The sequence below is a fragment of the Alosa sapidissima genome, chromosome 22, assembly GCF_018492685.1.
Source record: "Alosa sapidissima isolate fAloSap1 chromosome 22, fAloSap1.pri, whole genome shotgun sequence".
Taxonomy (NCBI): Eukaryota; Metazoa; Chordata; class Actinopteri; order Clupeiformes; family Clupeidae; genus Alosa; species Alosa sapidissima.
In genome coordinates, this window is record NC_055978.1 from 29,250,384 (window position 1) to 29,272,833 (window position 22,450).

A 22,450-nucleotide genomic window follows, 5' to 3' on the forward strand; every position below is an offset into this window, starting at 1 on the left:
AAACCCGCCAGAGAGGTTTCCTTATACACACTCTTAAGACCACCGTCATTTGCAATTTCGATCAACTGCTCTTCCTCCTGCGCTGTTAGGTTAGTTAGGACTATTCGGGAATCGGATATTGACAAATGGGTTGCGGACCCACTCATTGGTTTGCCGTGGATCTTTGGAGGATGGGAAGTAACGCTCAAACTCATTTGAAAGCGCAACAAGGTGATTGCGCACCAGCTGCCAGAGAAAGGGCCATGCCTCAGTCGCTCCCAAAACCCCCACTACTGTTTGGAACATATCAAATACACCCCACAATCGTCGTCCCCACAAATCAAGCTTGGCTTTAAATGCAGCGACTTTATCTGCCAGTTTAAAGACAGTCGTCATTCTCCCCTGGAGTGACAGGTTGAGGTCATTAAGCAACCCGAATATGTCACACAGGTAAGCGAGTTTTGACACCCAGTCCTCATCGCTAAAATGTGCAGCTAACGGTGACTTTCTTTCTGTAAGAAATCTCTGCAGCGGCTCTCGCAACTCAAACACTCTGGCCAGTGACCTGCTAAAGATGCTTGTTTTTTGTTGCTCAGTCTAGCAGTTTAGCTAACTTCGTGTGACACTACCGTTCGCCAAGAACTGATCAAGTGAAGTGAGCTGACCTGAGGCTGCGCAGCGCTGAAGGCAATATGTAAAAGTGTTGAAGGCGGGACAGACACACGTAAGAAAATAGACCTTGCAAAATGCAAACAACTGCATATAGGCCTATGCCATGTAAAAACGTGACATTATTGCGAATTAAATTTAGTTTAGTTTGCATGTTTTTCTTTTTAAACTCATGTCGTAGGCTACGGCCCGGTTAGGAAGGTCCTGCGGCCCGGTGGTTGGGGACCGCTGCTCTAGAGTACAGTGTGGTGGCGGTGACATTGCGGTTGATCTGACAGCAGAGCGGTGGAGGTGCTGTATGTATTTGGCAGGTGTGGTCATTCTGGAGAGGGATATGTGATGTCAGGAGACTGACCACCAGCATCTGTGGTCATGTGGCCAAAACAATGAAGCATTGATTATACAACGTCAGATCTGTTACCGGCTTTAAGCCTTCTAAGCACCACACACACACAAACTGTCAGACCTCATTGTGCTTATCTGATCCTATCACTGCACGCATCACAAAATATTCCCAGTAATCATGACACGAGGTTGGACTGCAGTATACTAAAATGCTGTGGAGACAGATGGAAAAAGAACAGATGGGAGGCAGACAAAGAAAGAAATATTGAGCGATTGAGACCATGATTGAATGAAAGAGAGAGAGAAAGAGAGAGAGAGAGAGAGAAAAAGAGAGAGCTAGCCTATGTTGAGGAGGGTGGTGTGGCGGTGGGGGTTAAGAGCATGGAACTGTGTGGATGTGAAGTGCTAGCCTATGGCAGCTCCATTCATCATTACTGTATCCTTATTAGAGTGAACCACCATGCTGGCTCTGCTCACAACTCCCACACATCTGCCAAAACTACATCTCCCAGTGGGCACCTTACCTCCATACTACACTAGAATGACACATACCATCCCCCTCCTGAGGGAAACACATTACAATTCCAGTTATGGCAAGACAACTCCCTCCACTCAGCTGGAGGTTATCAATAGCTGAAGAGTGGCACATAATAATTACCAATACTCAATGACCGTAGTATTCTAATAGTCATTAATAATGGCACTGTATAGATTACAAATAGCACTATCAGAGTGGAAAAAACGATCTCGAGTGGTCATAATAAGAAGGAGAAACGAAGAGAAGAAACACAAGACCAGTGGCATTTCCACTCGAGTTCCAACTGAAGAGCTGGTTTCACAGGCCCTGAAGAGTTCAGGTTGCCATGAGGCTGGGGCTTGCTCCATTAGTATAATTGATTGCAATTAGCTCATAAAAGATGATTAGCTTGTAAAAGCTAATAAAACTTCAAATTTCATCAGTCACTTAACACAACCTAAGCGTGCAAGAGGCAGAGAGCAGGTTGTGGGCCAATCCATAGACACGCTACCATAACAGAACTGTGTAGATGTATACTATGGAGTAGCCACAACTGTTAAACACCACCACAGATGTGCATATGGCAAGAAAAGCTTTTGGAAATGCAATCTGAGAAATAATTTAATGTTCACCACAGCACACTACACCAGAAGCAGGGAGACAGACAAAGAGGGGGCAGTAAAAGCACATCTACCATTTGTGTGATGGAGGGGCAGGGGTCTGGGCCACGTGTAATAAAATCAGAGGTGTTTGCCCAGTAAAACTGCACGGCGCACAAAACATTGATTCCCACCTAATACATGGCCATTGATTCAGAAGACAGCTGATTCATGATGGCAGCTATCAGGAGAATGGATTTCTTCAGTGGGGAGCAGAATATGACTGTCTCTCTCTCGGTCTCTATCTCTCATATATTGTTATAAACATGATTTGAAAATATATCCTCCATATATACCTAAAATACAAATACTAAAATAAATCGGTCTGCTTTCAAAAGGTGGAAAGTGACTCAGTTAAAACTATACAAGTTATCATAGAGAGAAACTTGGCTCCTTATTACAGAAATGGGGAATGACAGAGCATGTGAAAGAGAGATTCAAAGTGAGAGAAGAGGGCCAAGAGCACTGCAGGCAAAAGGATGGCACTTTTCCCAAGTGGCATAACGCCACTCTCTTAGACAGAGTGGGAATGCCAGTTCTCTCCCTAAAGACAATTGCAAGTGCCAGGCTGCCCGCAGGGTATGGCCAGCCCTGGATCTGGGGCACAGAGGGAGTTCCATGCTCCGTCTAGCTAGCCCTCTCCCTGACCAGAGTCATTGTGACCTCCAGTGAAGCATTTAATACACAGTCTACAAGTTACATTAAAATAGGTTAATCCCAGAGCATGTTACCATATCATATCTACCTTAAACCTTTAATCCTCAAATCCAATCTGGCCACATTTGAATGATTCTCATACTGGCTAGGTATCCGTAATCTCTCCAACATATCCAATATTAGACATCTCATTGGTAATAAGCATGGGACCTCAATATACTCTAGTAAAGTTCTCCTCTCTCCAATCTGCCGTGTATTGTAAGTTACAGATGAGAGAATAAAGAGGTTATTCACTTGCTCTTGCTCCTTACGCAAAAGCATGGGCCCAGATTGCGGGGGGTTTACAGCACCTCTTCAGCCTTAATCCTATAGCCCTCTGCTAACATCCATCTGCAGCCAGGCACATCCAGTTCCTCTGGCTTGACTCAGACATGGGCAATGCTTTCTGCTGATCCTCTGTGATGCCATGGGCAAAACACAGAGAGAGCAGGTGAAATGCAAAGCCCTTCCACTACACGACCCACAATGATGAGACTTCCGGATTAAACTAATGACCGAGCTGGCTGAATGAGCTTTAAGCCTAACCTTTTCACATCTACAATGAGCTCTATTACATAAAATTCCACCACACCAAACAGCCTTTCTCCATCTCTATAGGCAGGTACACCCGTCATTCTACTGTATATTACATTACATTTAGCAGACACTTCTTGACCAAGGTGACTTACATATGTCAGCTATATTACAAGGGATCTCATTGTCCCCGGAGCAACTTGGGGTTAAGTGCCTTGCTCAAGGGCACAACGGTTGAAGCCGGGAATTGAACCGACAACTTTCAGGCTACTGCACGCTAGCCCAGCTCCTTAACCACTACACTACCACCGCCCTACAGGCTATTGCACGCTAGCCCAGCTCCTTAACCACTACACTACCACCGCCCTACAGGCTACTGCACGCTAGCCCAGCTCCTTAACCACTACACTACCACCGCCCTACAGGCTACTGCACGCTAGCCCAGCTCCTTAACCACTACACTACCACCGCCCTACAGGCTACTGCACGCTAGCCCAGCTCCTTAGCCACTACACTACCACCGCCCTACAGGCTACTGCACGCTAGCCCAGCTCCTTAGCCACTACACTACCACCGCCCTACAGACTACTGCACGCTAGCCCAGCTCCTTAACCACTACACTACCACCACCCTACAGGCTACTGCACGCTAGCCCAGCTCCTTAGCCACTACACTACCACCACCCTACAGGCTACTGCACGCTAGCCCAGCTCCTTAACCACTACACTACTGCACGCTAGCCCAGCTCCTTAGCCACTACACTACCACCACCCTACAGGCTACTGCACGCTAGCCCAGCTCCTTAGCCACTACACTACCACCAACCTACAGGCTATTGCACGCTAGCCCAGCTCCTTAGCCACTACACTACCACCGCTAGCCCAGCTCCTTAACCACTACACTACTGCACGCTAGCCCAGCTCCTTAGCCACTACACTACCACCACCCTACAGGCTACTGCACGCTAGCCCAGCTCCTTAGCCACTACACTACTGCACGCTAGCCCAGCTCCTTAACCACTACACTACTGCACGCTAGCCCAGCTCCTTAGCCACTACACTACTGCATGCTAGCCCAGCTCCTTCACCACTACACTACTGCACGCTAGCCCAGCTCCTTAACCACTACACTACTGCACGCTAGCCCAGCTCCTGAACCACTACACTACTGCACGCTAGCCCAGCTCCTTAGCCACTACACTACCACCACCCTACAGGCTACTGCACGCTAGCCCAGCTCCTTAGCCACTACACTACTGCACGCTAGCCCAGCTCCTTAGCCACTACACTACTGCACGCTAGCCCAGCTCCTTAGCCACTACACTACTGCACGCTAGCCCAGCTCCTTAGCCACTACACTACCACCACCCTACAGGCTACTGCACGCTAGCCCAGCTCCTTAGCCACTACACTACCACCACCCTACAGGCTACTGCACGCTAGCCCAGCTCCTTAGCCACTACACTACTGCATGCTAGCCCAGCTCCTTAGCCACTACACTACTGCACGCTAGCCCAGCTCCTTAACCACTACACTACTGCATGCTAGCCCAGCTCCTTAGCCACTACACTACTGCACGCTAGCCCAGCTCCTTCACCACTACACTACTGCACGCTAGCCCAGCTCCTTCGCCACTACACTACTGCACGCTAGCCCAGCTCCTTAGCCACTACACTACTGCACGCTAGCCCAGCTCCTTAGCCACTACACTACTGCACGCTAGCCCAGCTCCTTAGCCACTACACTACCACCGCCCTACAGGCTACTGCACGCTAGCCCAGCTCCTTAACCACTACACTACTGCACGCTAGCTCAGCTCCTTAGCCACTACACTACCGCCACCCTACAGGCTACTGCACGCTAGCCCAGCTCCTTAGCCACTACACTACCACCGCCCTACAGGCTACTGCACGCTAGCCCAGCTCCTTAACCACTACACTACCACCGCCCTACAGGCTACTGCACGCTAGCCCAGCTCCTTAACCACTACACTACTGCACGCTAGCCCAGCTCCTTAGCCACTACACTACCACCACCCTACAGGCTACTGCACGCTAGCCCAGCTCCTTAGCCACTACACTACTGCATGCTAGCCCAGCTCCTTAGCCACTACACTACTGCACGCTAGCCCAGCTCCTTAACCACTACACTACTGCATGCTAGCCCAGCTCCTTAGCCACTACACTACTGCACGCTAGCCCAGCTCCTTCACCACTACACTACTGCACGCTAGCCCAGCTCCTTCGCCACTACACTACTGCACGCTAGCCCAGCTCCTTAGCCACTACACTACTGCACGCTAGCCCAGCTCCTTAGCCACTACACTACTGCACGCTAGCCCAGCTCCTTAGCCACTACACTACCACCGCCCTACAGGCTACTGCACGCTAGCCCAGCTCCTTAACCACTACACTACTGCACGCTAGCTCAGCTCCTTAGCCACTACACTACCGCCACCCTACAGGCTACTGCACGCTAGCCCAGCTCCTTAGCCACTACACTACCACCGCCCTACAGGCTACTGCACGCTAGCCCAGCTCCTTAACCACTACACTACCACCGCCCTACAGGCTACTGCACGCTAGCCCAGCTCCTTAACCACTACACTACTGCACGCTAGCCCAGCTCCTTAGCCACTACACTACCGCCACCCTACAGGCTACTGCACGCTAGCCCAGCTCCTTAGCCACTACACTACCACTGCACGCTAGCCCAGCTCCTTAGCCACTACACTACTGCACGCTAGCCCAGCTCCTTAGCCACTACACTACCACTGCACGCTAGCCCAGCTCCTTAGCCACTACACTACTGCACGCTAGCCCAGCTCCTTAGCCACTACACTACTGCACGCTAGCCCAGCTCCTTAGCCACTACACTACTGCACGCTAGCCCAGCTCCTTAGCCACTACACTACTGCACGCTAGCCCAGCTCCTTAACCACTACACTACCACCACCCTACAGGCTACTGCACGCTAGCCCAGCTCCTTAGCCACTACACTACTGCACGCTAGCCCAGCTCCTTAACCACTACACTACTGCACGCTAGCCCAGCTCCTTAGCCACTACACTACTGCACGCTAGCCCAGCTCCTTAGCCGCTACACTACTGCACGCTAGCCCAGCTCCTTAGCCGCTACACTACCGCCGCCCATATCAGCTCACAGTGGACCTAAGTGTGAAAGAGGCGTCAGATCAGCTGAAACTAGCAAGAGAGAAAAATCCAGAACAGCGTGGGGGAGTGGCATGTTTTACAGGACCAATGAACATGGCCATGAAAAGGGGAAAACAAACAGACTCCATATGGCCATCTGCTACACGCCCCCCTGAGAGTTGGGGAGAGTAGTATTTAAGCAGCCACTTTGGAGCCTTCCCCAGTCAGAGGAGCAGCCCTCTGGAGCTTTAGGGCTCCCACTGTGGAAATATGGGCCACTACAGACATGAGGCGGGAGAGCTACAACACCTGTACTGTGTGTAAGCCTGTGCAAATCATGGTGTGTGTGTGTGTGTCTGTGTCTGTGTGTGAGAGAGAGAGTGTGTGTGTGTGTAATGTGACAAGACATTCTAAAGAAATGCCAGGGCACAGCAATCAACATTCCCATTTGCTTATCTCCCATTAACCATGGGTCTGCAGCCAAATTAGCATAATGAGACTGAGCAAAACACTGGTGCTTCATAACCCCCTAAAATGGCTGCCGTCAATAGGCCTGCTGGGAGGGATTTTACAAACACAAGTACACACAGTGAGATGCTTGGCCGTATATGCATCACAAGGACAGTGTGGTCTTTAGTGTTGCCACAAATGCTTTTTCATATTAACGTACAAATATTTCTCTTGACTTGCCTTCAGGCTAGGCTTTGACCACAGCAACCATCTCCTTAGAACCAGTAATGGTAAAATGAGTGGATGCGTCTAGTTGTAGCTAGAATTGACATAGAACCTTAACCACAAGTGTGCCGTAAATTAATCCTCCATTTTACATACTAGAAATGCTGGCAGTATTCACTTCACAAGGTAGCAAAATCATATTAGCATACATTGCTACCACTGGACCACCACTGGACTTCGGTCAGCGTCCTACTAGGAGTAGTGTGCTACTGGTCCGTTTTTGGACGCCCAATATATTTAACAGATGTTTGTCTTTCACACTGTATTTTAGCAGATAGTGGAAAATGAAAATCCCTATATCTTCAGGAAATGTTTCAGTAGATTAATGAGATTTTGATAGATTGATCGGAGGATATGGCATTTTATATTGGTGTAAAAAAGTGAATTTCACAAAAAATGCAGTTACTGCACTTTGGCTTTGCAGGGCAGTATAGGTGAATGAATAAAGTGTTTTGAAAGAAATAAGCGGTAAAAACGGTGGGCCATTTGTCTGTGACTTGCCGGTGGACTGGACTGCCTCTAAACCAATGAGCAAACAGCACTGATGGGTCCCCTGGTCTCAACATTCAGGAGTAATATGTAGTCAAGTGGATGTACAGGGAACACAGGACTTTGCAGTCATGGAAAACCCAGTGGGAATGCTAATGCTATCTATATGTGCCGTTTGATCTGGAATGATCATTCATCTGCGGAAGACACATATCATTTCAGCATTTCAGAGTTTCATGGAGAGTCTGTGATCTTACCATCTTCTGCAGATGCTTTTCTTTCCGGACATCCACCATCACCAATCCTTCTTTGACTAGGCCGAGACCCGCGTCGTCTTTGGAGTCAGTGAACTGCAGAGTGACATGAGGGCACGTTGCCCCGTTGTACTCCACATTGAGTTGACACTGTGTGTTTTGGACGTCCCGCACAATGCAGTCCACCACGTCAGCCCGAGCGTCCTCCTGCAGGGGGCGGCACTGGGTCAGCACGGAATACTCTTTTTTTCCTCCCTCTCACACTTAAAACTGCACACACACACACACACACACACACACACACACACACACACACACACACACACACACTTCAACTTCACAGGGGACATCCTTGTAGACACCAAACAAAGAGTGATATGAACATACAAGACAAAAATAAACCAATCATGCCCACAAGAGACAGGACACTCAAGGTTTCCAGCCTCCACCCCTGGGCCAATCATTCACTCGACACTCAAAAATTGGCCAATAACTCATTCCCTTCAGTCTGAAGCAACCAATCAATCTCTCTTTAGTGAAGGCTGTGAGCCAAAGAAGCTATAAGCTCTCTAGTCGTCTCTCTCTCTCTCTCCCTCTCCCTCTCTCACACACACACTCACTCTCTCTCTCTCTCTCTCTCTCTCTCTCTCTCAAGCTCCGGACATCACTCTCCCTATCATGACCAGTCTCCATGGTAACCTGCAAGTGCTGCCTGCCCTTGGGGTGGTCGAGATGGAGGGAGACGCTTTAAAGGGAAAAAAAAACCTCACAGGGCTTTTTGTTTTTCTCTCTCCCTGGTCAACATGTCACACTCACGCCGTGGGGGAGCTCCAACCAAGATGGAGAATGGGGGAGCTCCAACCAAGATGGAGAATGGGGGAGCTCCAACCAAGATGGAGAATGGGGGAGCTCCAACCAAGATGGAGAATGGGGGAAGTATGAATAGAAGAAAGGAAATGCAGGAATAATGAGGATTGTCTGATTAAGCTCTATGGTGGAAGGGAATTGGGGGGTTAATGTGAATGCTCAATTTGCTGACTGTATTGAGGTTTGGTGGTTACGCATGATGGGCCTTTCAGATAGGACGTGATTTGCACAGCGCTAGTTGCTGGGTTTAGTGCAAAGCAGTAGTCCTCATAGGGCTGTAGAACATTGGTGAACTTTGACCAGAGCGTGAGCGCAAGCTCGCCGAGTGGCGCAATTGCTCTGCGCCTGCACTTTGCTCAACGTAGCGGCAAACTGTTATTGAGTGGCATCGCAAGCAATTAGAAATAATAAGTTTTAGAGCAGGGCTGTTGTCATGTTGTATCTGAAGGCCCCATAAAGCTTTCTGGGGGGGAGGTGGATGGGTTGAGGACAGTGCATCAAAAGTATATGTTGATCAATGTTGATGTTCACATGTTATAATAGTATGAAAACTACACATACAAAAAAAAAGAAACAAATAATTAATTTATACTAAAAGGCAGTAGTCATACACTTTTTGTACATATTAAGATACACCAGAATCAGAAAACAAAACATCTACTTATAATTCTATTAACTACTATACATCCCACTATATGTATTAGCATGTACATGTACTTACATCCTGTGGCACCTGGATGAAGGCAAAGGCATATTCTGTGGCCTGGGCTGCCAGGGTGCGGGTGCTGAACGCTGGTGGGAGAGGAGCCAGGCGTGTGGAGGACAGGGTCTCTCTCTGCAGTTTGAGAGAAAGAAAGCGCGATTACTGTAGGCATATCAACCTGGACGTTAACACTTCACAAATTACCTTTCAAAACAAATCAAAACAAATCAAATCAGATTTGAAACGATACAGTGAGCAACCCAAAAAGCAGTGCATCTGACCCTGGGTTTGTTCAAGTTCTCCTTGTGTAAGTCACAAGTTTCGTACAAGTTAACTTCAACTGCAAAATTTGAGAAAATGCTTGTAAACTGGCCATTTTCTTTCATTTTGGGGAACATTTATTCTGAACATTGACAGTTTATGATTTTCCTGGATTAATATACTGTATAAACTAGTAGCCACATTCAATAGTTACTTGGTTCTTTTGTTCTCCACCTTCTAGCTACATCAAATGTTTGTTGCTTTGTTAAAATCAGGCCACACAGGCCTAGTCACTCCAGCAGAAAAAGGAATGAAGATTTTAACCTTCATGAAACTGGAGATTAGCCTACCTGATCATTGACAACAGTGAGAGAGGAGCACTCCTATGCTAACATGTAAAATAGTTAAAAAAATGGATACATTTAATGATCTGGCTGGACCTGAACGATTTATGCGAAAAGAAAAAAAAAAAATATTAAAAGCTGTATATTTTCATGGCATACTTAAAAAAAAATCTAAAACCAAAAGACCATGCAATTAGTAGATATATGGCAATGGCCACACCATCGTTTTAAATTTGATGACATGAGTGTGATAAAGCTTATGGGGTGAGATTCAGCAGAACACAGTAAAGGTTGTGATGAGGGAAGAGAAGAGAGAGATAGAGGTCCGGGAGAAGAGACGTGCTGTAGCTCAGAAGGATGCCAAGGAGCATCACATCTACAAGACGGGCCCAAGGCCTCTTGCTATGGGGTCACCATAGAGTCCCACGGCACAGTTAACTGTACGAAATATAACTGTAGGGAAATCTAAGATGCTGGATCATTAAATAGGAACAACCCAAAAGCCATCAGGAGATACTTCAACTGTATTTACAGATCATGTATTTGTATTATGAGGTGTTACAGTGCAACCCCCAAAATATCTAGTCATGTTGTTGCATAATTTTTCAACAAGGAGCTTACAAAAAAAATCGGACATTACAGACAAAACACATAATGCACGTCCAGCACTTTCATCCCACCACACAGAAAGCCATCAACTCTTAAATAACCTTGTTAAAAGCAGTTTTCCCAACATGATTCTGAGAGAGAGAGAGAGATGAAGAGAGAGAGAGAGAGAGAAAGAGAGAGAGAGAGAGAGAGAGAGAGATGCAGACAGAGACAGACAGACAGAGAGACAGAGAGACAGAGAGAGAGAGAGAGAGAGAGAGAGAAAGAGAGAGAGAGAAAGAGAGAGAGAGAGAGAGAGAGAGAGAGAGAGAGAGACATGCAGACAGAGACAGAGACACCGTTTCCATTCCGCGCTTGCAGAGACAAATATAGAACTGCATGTTCCACTCACGTTGCCATAGTCGATGTAAAACACGTGAACCTTGGCAGGGGATTCCACCTTCTCTACTCTGGCTCTGTACCTTGGGGAAAATGCAGGTGAAGTGAGATATTGAACAAGAAATTAACTAGAAAACATTTTTAACATTGTCCCTAGGGGATGTGTTGCAGGTGCCTTTGTAAATGTGTACTTTGGGGATTATTACAACCACATGCCAGCAGGTGCTCTTCATTACACTCCACTCCCTAAAATGGGGGCTGGTTGTAATGACTGACCCATGTCAAGTCTCCTCACTTGTACATGGTGGAATATATTCTTTGCCAACTGAACAAAATTATTTGATCATAAACATGGACGACTCTTCAGGACATGATACACATGACATGAGAATGATGTGGACCAGACTGGGGCGTCAAGGGTGAAAACACACCCTTTGTAGGTGGCACACAGAGCAGGGAGAAAGGAGTCCGGAGCAGAAAGACAGAGCGGATGGAAAGTGAATGCTACAGAAAATTAGGCCAAACAGCACAGTTATGGACTGCCAGCTGTACAAAGCGGTTTTATTTCAAACATTCACTACATTCAATAAGCCTCGAATGGAAGTCTCCTGCCAGGACAGTAATTAATTAAAAAAAAGAGTAGAGGAGAAAACAAGCATAAAAGCTCCTATTATCCTATGACAGACCCCAGACATACTCCATTAAATGAAGCTGAGAATGAGTGATCACAAGTAAATGAAAAAGTAGAGAAACATATTCACTAGTAAATGACAGGGCTACTGAATGACTTTGAAGTTTGCTTAAGAGGAAACTTAGACTGCACTTCTTTTCCCCCTTTAACCAGAGTCTTGTTTTTTTCCCCTCAAACTCAAATCATCTCTTTTCTGGATATGCAATGTCATCTTCAGATGTAAAAAAGGTCAAATGAATTCCCAGTGTCCAGCCATCTGTAAAGTCAGGTGCTCTACATGATATTCTGGTTTGACTTCAGTTTAAAAGGTCCCTGTTTAATTCAGTCACCCGTGTTTAGTGAAAGTAACTGGCACTCGTTTTCCAACGGGAGGAATAAAACATAATACAGCAATTAAATGACAAAATGTTGCATTCGTTACCCTGAATGCCAAAAGAGACTACATATGTTTTTATAAAGAAAAATTACTCATATGTTTCAATGTCAGAAGATCATAAGATCAAGGACTTTGATGAAAAGTTAAAAAAGTAAAGGGAAGATTCATCTAATTCTCTCATAGACATCCCCACTAAAGAGCAAGTGTAGATATCCTCAACAATTAATTATGCTAACTGCATTGCTTTAGGCAACTGGCCCAAGACAGACCACACAAGGCACAGCTGGGATTCCCATGGTGACAGCAGCTGTGTGGTGCTAATATGCCCCAGAGTCAGCAGTTAGCCTGCTTATACAACCACCATCAGCCCATGTTTCATCTCTACTTTACAACAGGCCATTTATATTTTCTTCCCTTTTGTAGGTTAAGGACTTGTGACTTCCATAGAAATGACTATTAGTCCCCTTCTACAGACTGTTCTGTTGCCCCGTGAACTCACCACTCTCCATCAGCAAATTTGGCGATGCAGAAGTCACCCCTGCGCGGAGCATAGGACCCTTCTACTGGTGGCTGAGCAGCAATCTCGGCTCGCATGGTCTCCATCAGGCTTTCCAACTGGGCGCCTGGTGAAAGGAGGACATAATAAGAGAGAAGGGTCAGGTTCAGCAGTGTGTGTGTGTGTGTGTGTGTGTGTGTGTGTGTGTGTGTGTGTGTGTGTGTGTGCATGAGCGAGAGAGTGAAAAAGGGACACAGAAAATTAGATTTGCTCATGATCAGTCACTTATGCTCACAATAATATTTTGTACTGTCAACCAATAAGTAAAGCGCCGCTACAGTAAATGCAGGCACTAATATTCAAGTCTGCAGATACACCAGATATGCCATGCTAAGCCTGCTCCCATAACTGCAATAACAAGCCAGTCACAGGCTCACAGCAACAACAATTCAGTGGCAATCAGGCTTGATGGCAATGGAGAGTGTGGAGCGCTTACTCAAGCTAGTTTAGCAAAATGCCTGTATGAAATTACAGTGATTTGTTGACAGTCAATTTCCATTGATTTCTTTGTGGGTGGAAGTGTCACTGGAAATAGAGCACTGAGACACACTCGGTTAAAACTCAAATGCTCACCTCCACTCTACGGGTGAGAGGATCACTGCTGCACTGAAGCAAAGCTTAAAGCTATTGTCCTCCAAGGTGATTTTTCACACTCCATCTCTTTAGGTCTGTTAACCCTAACGTCAGGAATAGGAAAATGAAGCAGTGCGTATGAAGGCCAATCTTTGCCACAGTGTACAAAAAGACATAATACTGAATCAGCAGAAGGCGTTTTCACGCAGGCAGACCAGTAGACCTGCACTGTCCCAGTGGCATTGTTTGTACTGTTCTCCGCCAGTGATGGGATGTTCTAGCAAGGCTGACAGCTAAAGTCTCATCTCTGATTTATTAATCTAATTAAAAAAAGTTTGAGTCTGCTTTCCTAGGCAGAGAGTGCTTTCCCCCACACTGCCGGCTTCCTTGCTGTGCTCCACTTTAAGTCTTGCAGATCTCATTAAATAATAAATAAGATGTGAGGGACTCCTCAGAATGCTATATATAGCTTTAATGGAGACTCTTCATTTAACCTAATTAATATGAGACCTTCTGTTACTGTCCAAGGGCAGTCAGAGTTTGGAGCAAAGCACTTACTAGAATGCAAACCTCTATACTAAACATCTCCAATCACAGCCATCAGCAGACCATCATCAGCCTCAATATATACATGTACAGGGTTCCCAGTCAAATGTAAAATTCCATGACTTTTCCCTGACAGAAAAAAAAATTAATTTCCATGACTTACTATACTATACTTACTAATGTATAGCGTTCAAGAATATTTTACTGTTTAGAGTGGGAGATGAATAATTGGGCATTGAATAAACAATGTTGGGATACTCATGGAGGCAGTAAAGCAAATAACCAGATACACCAGTTCTCCGTGCAAATATTTGTATGAATGTATTTTGGCAAGTCAATTTTAAACTGCTACAACAAAATTCCCTGATATTCCATGACTTTGCCCCCAAAATGATAACATTCCCTGACTTTTCCCTGTCTGGAATAGACTTTGCAAAATTCCATGATATTCCAGGAATTCCATGACCCGTGGGAACCCTGTATGTAACTATGGGTGGGACTAACTGAGTAACTGACAATACTAAGCTTATACCACCACAGCTGCCCTGCCCACATTACAATGGCATCACAATACAGAGATTCTGCAATACTTGATAAATTGCGAGACAACCTTCAACAACACATCACAATTTATGTGTAACGGACAAAGAAAAAATGCCCGTGAATGATGTCTTCTTTTACTAAATTGTGTCAGTTTCACAGTTTGTAACTGAGAAAATGCATAGAACACTCCAATTCCAGCCAGTAACTGTAAGCTTATTTTGAGAGAATGTCTTCTCACTGCCATTTATAATAGTGCTTCATGCCCATTACCACTATATCAGCATCTCTAGACATGAAGATGGAGGGTGGTAACGGTCCCAAGTCTGAAAAAAAATCAAACGAATCAATTGAAATCAATCAAACGTAGAAACCAGTGCAGATTTGAGTGCAAGAATCATCTTATGACAGGGTTCACATGTGATTCATGAAGCATTCGTGTAACTCCTAGTCCAGCGTACGAATGAACACGTGTTGAAAACAAGAGTAATTGAAATATCACGCCCATATATATTATAATTTTAGAGGCTCCGCCCCAAGAATTTACAGCATGGAGGTGCGTAATACAGTATGTCCAAAAGTAAAATTTTTCTGACATCAAGAAGCCAGCTGAACCAGTTAGTTTTGGCAGTCAGAAAAAGTGGCTTCAAAGGAAATCAGGAAAGTTTAGGAATTTAAGCCTAACAGACTTCACAGAATGCATCATGTGCTACTTCCAAATGCATTTATTACAAAACCGACGACGCATGCCACTTTTCCCTGCAAAAACAATTATGTCCTTGGAACACTGGTGACAGGTTGGAGGATAGCATATCATTTTGTGCAGAAGAAAACAAAACGCATCATTCATGACTAGCACTTTTCTAAAATGAACTTATTTTTATTGACGAAAGCAATTCTGTCCACATGATGGGTATCCTAAATCATCAAATGTGTCAACGTAAGAGGCTACACTATGGAGAGTGTTCCATGCTTTGCGTGGAAACGACCATACACCTTTCCTACGCCTGTTTTATGTCATACATTCGTTTTGTAAATGAGGGCCAGTGAAATATCGCAATAGGTCACCATATCAATTTTGTTTTTACACACTCAATTGTCACTGGTTCACTACCTAAACGCTTGACATTGCTGCTTTTTCAAGAGTACAGAAAAACTAATCATGAGAAAGATCTTCCTGTAATTATGTAGTCAATGTAACTGCGAAAATGAAGAAATAAAACCAGAAGGCTCCAAAAATGAGTGTAGTGTACTCCTTTATACGACAGGGGTGACAGGACCAAGTCCAAACCATATGGTGGAAGGTGTGGCACCTTAAGACCCCCCCCCCCCGCCGCCCTTCTAGGTCATTGCACTCTAGTAGAGGACACAACCCTGGATCCAACTTCAATTACTATAGTTTCAGACCTCTTTACTGGAGGCTGTACATTCAAGGCATACAATCTCTGGATATCTAGCAAGAAATAATTAATAAAAGAGAATAAAAATCAACATGCTTGATAAGACCATCAACATTTCTTAAGTATTACATTACATATTTAGCCATAATCTCAATGGAATGTATATTTCTTTTCAAAATATTCAAATTTTCCTGCCAAATTGAATACTCCTCTTAACAGTCTGAAGATTGGTTGTCTGACGATAACCTTGACTGATGTGTTAAGACATCGAGTCTCATTGAGATAAGATTTGCTGACGACCCTTTCAAGAGTGTGGGTGGAATCATTTATTAGGTCAAGGAACTGAGAAGAGACTGTAGACACCTCACATGTACATACATTACCAATACGAAGCTCTCGCTCACTATCTCTCTCGCTCACTATCCGTTTTGTTCTCTCCACATTTTTCACTCCTCTGACAAACCAGAGTTTCAGCTTGTACTAGATTTAAAGAGCACTCTATACTAATGCAGATACTTTAATGCTGCATCAAGGCTGTTTTCTTCATTACTACACACATGGTAAATCAGAACCGTGTGTGATTTGTGATTTGATGTTCTTAGAAGATAGTGAAAATGCCAAGACCATGGCATAAATGTGCATTTACAGTAAGGAAAGTGAGGCAAAGACATGTACAAGGAATCTCTTTGTATAGGCTAACAATACTCGCTTGGTATCTGTTTTTATAATGTTTTCCTTGAGAGGCTCTACAGAGTCATTTTCAAAAGCAGTCCATAGTGTGATGAACAAACCACTACTGTACCACTTGTCGTGCCTCTCAGCCCACACAAAAGACTAAAGCCCTGCAATGTGCAGGGCATAAGAAAAGTAGAATAGTGCTGCAACAGAATCTAAAATTAAACCCCAGCACAAAGCATTTGCATTTGGCATCTCTTGCATTTGCAAGAGATAAACATAGTCATACTGGGTTAGATGCAGCAGTGAAAAAATAAAAGGGAGGGCTTTTTTTTTTTTTTTTTTTTTACATATAGTGTTTTGGCTAATAGCATCCAAAGAGTGGCCAGCTGTGAATAAGAGAATTTCGTCAGGCTTTGCAAAGGAATGAGTTTGTAGGTAGGGTGCATAATAGCTCTCTCCCAGCTGATCTAACTACACAATGGGTCTCCTGTGAGTTGACGTGCTTTGCCGTGTATGCAGCTGAAGTGCTGACCTGAAAAAAAGGTGCTGGTGTAGGGGAAAAAAGAAAACATTTCTCCTTTCCTCATATTGGGTAACCTGCTTAGACACAGTTTTGTGGCTGCAGCTGTTATCACATTTTAAGCAATTACATTTGCGATGCTCCGTTCTGTGTACATAGTGCCTTGGCTCCAAATATCAGTCAGGACTATCAGTGCTGCTTGATTGTGACTGCTGTAGATGGTGTAGCCTAGGATTCTTTGGGTCGATGTTAAAAAACGTGAAACACTAGATAGTGGATAGTGCTTTCCTGTGAGCTACTTATCGTAAACGTGCCAATTACCAACAATTTTGTTCGAAAATTCTAAAACAAAAATGTTTTTTAATACTTCAAAATAACATTTGATAAATGAACCTTACGTTTTTTCAGTAGCCATAGGTGTGTAGATTTGAACAAAATCTAGTTTGGTTCTTACAGGGGCTTTTACTGCCTGAAATATCCGATTTTGTTTACCACGCTCACAGTTTAGTGCTGGGCTGGTGGGTGCCTATTCCCAACCTTTCTCACGGCACATCAACTGTCACATCACTAAACACTGTTTACAGCTCTTCGAGTCACGGTAAAATTTAATTTTTGGTATAGCTAATGTAGATAAACTTATGGTGTGAGTGCTTGCGTTTCTTTAGGAATCCGTCGTCTTGGTTTGTATAGAAATGAATATTAAGTGACACATACACGTAAGAGGTTGGAAATACGGGACGGTTGGTAATAGCTGATGTTCCTATAACTGTGAAAAAATGCAAAGGAGAAAAAGCATACAACATGAACACACACCAGCTATCGAGGAAAGCAAAGGGGGAATTCAATATCTCTAACATATGTACTGTACAACCACAGGGAAACAAACACCCAGGGTGAGGTGCACCATTAGGTGTTTACACAGATAGTCAAACAACATGTTTTAGCTACATTTTGGGAGCTTTTCCAGTGTGCAGCTATTCCACACTTGTTTCACCTACTGGTTAGGGAATCAGATTAGTGGCCAAAGGGTGGTTGGTTCAATCAAATGTGGGCAGGGCCAGCGATTGAACAGCACAAGGCACCTAACCCAACTGCTTTCCGGGCACCGCAGCAATGGATTCCGACTTCTGCTAGTGTGTGTGTGTGTGTGTGTGTGTGTGTGTGTTCTGTGTTCAAAAACCACAGATTCCCTCAGGATGAATAATAGTATCTATCTATCTAGAGAGTTAACAGTAAATGAAAAGCATCTGATGTTCCATATTTACAGTGGGAAAAAAGGGTTTCAAAGGGTTTAAAAATTCTCTGGACACAGGGTAGGTTCATAAGACTTGATTTCATTAGGTGAGAAAAATCTGCTTGGTTTAAAAGCAGGGTGATGAAAATGTGCACAGAGACCTGATTAAAAAAAACTGCTATATTCATTAGGCAACATTCTTATGCCAACTTTAAACCCCAGTGACAAGAACTGCTTGACACAGTTGCCAAATCAGCAAAGGCCCCAACACCAACTGAACTGCATTGCAGTATCAGAGAAGTGTCAGGGACAGCATCAGCATACATATTACTTGTTTAAATAACAAACAACGACCACTTTTCAAAAAGTTATTTGCTAGAAATCTAGTCGTGGTCTGCAACATGTTGCTGAGACCCTCATATCACACATGGCATAGCACACAGCAATTTTTGATTGCCAGCTATTTGCCTCCAATCTGGGCAATATAGCAACCTCAAAATCTGTTGTCAATTGGAAAATCTTTTTAGACAATGATAAGATTCTTTGTATTATTTCAACATTTGCAGAGATGTAATTTGATACTGGGGTTCGACAATTTGGGTAATTTCACATAATCTGGTTAATTCCATTTCCATGAATTCAAAAATTAAAAAATATAGGCTATAAGTTAAACATTGAATTTGTAAGTGTCAAATACTTACGTTACACTATACACAATGAAGAAACATTGACTGCGGAATGAGGTAGGCTACACATAGGGCAGTCCAACCCCAACCCCCTTTTTTTATTTGATCTCCTCGGGTGAATGCCGTCGGCCTATTGGGCATTTTCACTACGAGATAAACGTGATGATTTGCAGCAGACATGGTTATATTTATCACTACTTCCTATCAAGCGGACAGGAACGCGGAGACTGGAAAAGCCAGGGCTGTACTTGGGGGAATAACTGCATTCTTGAACACCTGCAGGTCTGCTCCATTGAGTTATCCACAGCTAAAAGCAGGACTTAATGTGATGGGATTGGTCACGCTCTTGGCAACCGAAGACTGAGATTGGTTCCAAATTAATGCAAATTAATTAATTATCTCATTAGAACGCATTAAGTGTTGACGAAAGTCGATTTTGTGGCCTTGTCAAAGTAGACTACAACTGAGACAGGAGCGAAGACCCTTAATTATTCAAATTACTTAAGGGCAATACATGAACTGTATAAAGTATGTCAACATACAATCTAGCCCCACCTCTCAAAATTATCTGTTTTTTTTTTGCAAAAGCAATGTTGTTCTGACTGGATTCACATGGATATGAATTAATGTATATTAACCAACAAGCTAAATGTAAAAAAATTAGCCTCATAGACACTTTTACAGCTCTGCATAAACATAACCTGCTGTGTTTCCAAATTGGACTATGCATGAGAGACCGTGTTTGGTGTGTCCAAATGGATAACTCAACCCCAGATTTAGTGCATAACCATGCCCTTGAACTAACAGAATAGTTATAAACATTTGTGAAGGCTCACTCCTTATGCAGGTGACCTTGTTCCACAAAGTTAAATATGCCAAAGGGTGTTTCATATGATGAGTAAAACTCTGTATTTAGTCAGCATGAGTTTAGTGTTCATGGATCTGATGTCTGAGCAGCTAAAATGATTTTATTTTCTCCTGCTGAACACAAGCCACGCCTTCTGCAAGTACAGTAGATGGCATAGCAGCGACAAATGAAAGTTGAAAGGTCAGGAGATCAGCCAGTAGAACTCACCCGTCTCTACATCCTGTGCGTAGAAGTGCAGTTCATCTGTGATTTCAGTGACGTATACGGCTCGGTACTTGGCCACCCGCTCCTTGTCTTCCGACTGCAGAGCTGCCACTTCCTCTGTTGGCTTGTCCTCGTAGTTGGCCCAGATCTGTCACGGAATCAGAGACACAAAGGCATATTAAGAATAATTAGACATGCTGGTATTAGTTAACTGCAATGTACAGTTACATAATATGCCGTACATGGAGAGAAGAAATGAAACCTCCAGTCAGGTAGCAAGCATCAACACTGCCATGACCGTGGTAAAAACTGATCATGTCTGAGGTGGGGATCGACAAGGCTAGCCACTGACTTTAGATTAAAGGTGCCACCCTTGATTCTGGCAAACGGTTGTTGATATCTGAAGTTAACGGCCAATCAAATTGCAACAGTTTCTTCTGTGCTACTGAAACAACATTGTTTGAATGGCACAGCCAATATTTCTCAACTCTGTCTGAGTCACTTTGTCTCTCCATTTAAATGTCAATAAACACTGGAATGTTTTAAGTGTGAACATGGAACACACAGCTAGAATGACTAGAATGATGTGAGGTTTTCAGTTACAGCACTGTATGCGGGACCGCTGCCCGATTCTCTTGTCATTCCGCGAGAGAGGACACGGGCAGCGGGCTCATTACACCAAAGAGTGGAGCTTGGGGCAACAAAAGAAAAACCACAGACAGTGGACAACATCTCTTGCCGACCAGCTAAGCAATTGTTGCACAAAATCAACCAGCGTTAACAACTTCACCACCATTATAAAAATATCTGTCAACATTTCGGTCACTCTCAAGAAAGTCAGACTAGCCTTTTCTGAACCGGTCTCCAAACTAACTCACTGTCAGGTGTTGCCATTCATACCAGTGTTTCAATAGCCTTGTTACAAGTAAAGTAGGAATACATATTTCATACAGAATTGGTATAAACTAATTAAGTCTGAGATTTGGGCAGAACAGACATTTCCAAGAGGACTTCACTATGTTTTTACCCTTGTTGCTGCAGAGGCAAAGCACCAGGATAAACATCTTGTGTTATCAGTACAAGTGACACAAACACTGAGCCTTAAATACCTTGCCACATCACATTTGACAAAAAGTCTGGGTTAACCATCCACAATTGCAATTAATCATTCACCTCCTAGCCATGCAATAAATGAGAAACCTACAAATAAGCGCTTAGAGATTATGGAGCGTTAATGAAGATGTAAATAAGCCATGCTACAGCAGCGCTCTGCCCAAAGCCCTCTGCACCCAGCACCAATCTGCTACATTTTGTTCCCATAATGCAATGTTGCAGCACAGAGAAGCTTTTAATCAGAGAGGCAGGGCCAATCAGAATGACACAGATTATAGTGTCACCATTCATTATGGTGGTGACCATCACAATGTCGTCTCTGGCACAGCTGGTCACCGTGGATGCTCAAACCCAGTGGCTGAATGACCTCTGACGTGTGCAGACGCATGCCGCAGTGGCAAGGGCATGAGCGCCCGCCGCAGCGAACCCCACAAATACACACCGAAACACACACATGTGCGTCCTAATGCCACAGCAATAACAATTCTGAAAAACCCTACACAAATAACTCCTAACTGCAAACACACACATGCAGACACACACACACACACACACACAAACTCTGTCCTGCCTGAGGCAGATGACCTTCCCTGAGTAGCCAACCATTCCTGTTTGTTCCACTTGAGCGCAGGTGTGGCTGCTGCTGCTCAGTCACTACTGCAGCCAGAACTGCAATGAGTGTGCCGACACCCAAATGGAGATATGCAGAATCGGAGATAGGGCGAGAGAGAGCGGGAGAGAGGGAGCAAGCAAACTCCAGATTCAACAAACCACAGTTTGAAAGGTTTGGCAAAAATGAGGGTCTTTCCTTAACAGATGCAGCTCTGACCTTCACTAGGCCAAGTGTTGCACAATTCTATCAGCACCAAATGGATGACAAATTTAAAGGGAGGGAAGATCGCTCTTGTCAAGGGACCAGAATAATCTATTTATGCTACTCAGACCAAACACCACATACAGAGCAAATGAGACACTTTATTACAAGGGAAGACCTGCAGCGTGCTTATTATAATGAGGAGTGATACTCGCAGAGGTGCCTTTCCGGGACTCCGCTAATGTTTTTGATGAAAGGCTACTGAAAGTCTTGCATACCCCATCGTAACTGCAATCCAACACAGTTTCTGGCCTCAGGTGACCATGGAGCAATTAACTAAAGTAGCACTTAGCATTCAGGTGATGGGCTAGGGAAGGCAGTGCCTTTACTGGGCTATTCTATCACAATCCTAAAGAAAACTCTTTTTCTTCTCTCTTTCACTCTCTCTCGTGCACACACACG

General features: G+C 44.4%; 1 protein-coding gene across 1 annotated transcript in view; it reads right to left on the reverse strand.

Moving 5' to 3' along the window:
- The window catches only part of snd1 (staphylococcal nuclease and tudor domain containing 1), a 137,283-nt gene that overhangs the window by 4,455 nt on the left and 110,378 nt on the right, over positions 1-22,450 (reverse strand). Inside the window, exons 18-22 of the mRNA XM_042078130.1 lie at positions 20,065-20,209; positions 12,756-12,879; positions 11,203-11,272; positions 9,616-9,729; positions 8,031-8,234 (exon numbers count right to left, since the gene is read on the reverse strand). Of these exons, the coding sequence (XP_041934064.1) occupies positions 8,031-8,234; positions 9,616-9,729; positions 11,203-11,272; positions 12,756-12,879; positions 20,065-20,209 (657 nt within the window). The remainder of the gene's footprint in view (positions 1-8,030; positions 8,235-9,615; positions 9,730-11,202; positions 11,273-12,755; positions 12,880-20,064; positions 20,210-22,450) is intronic.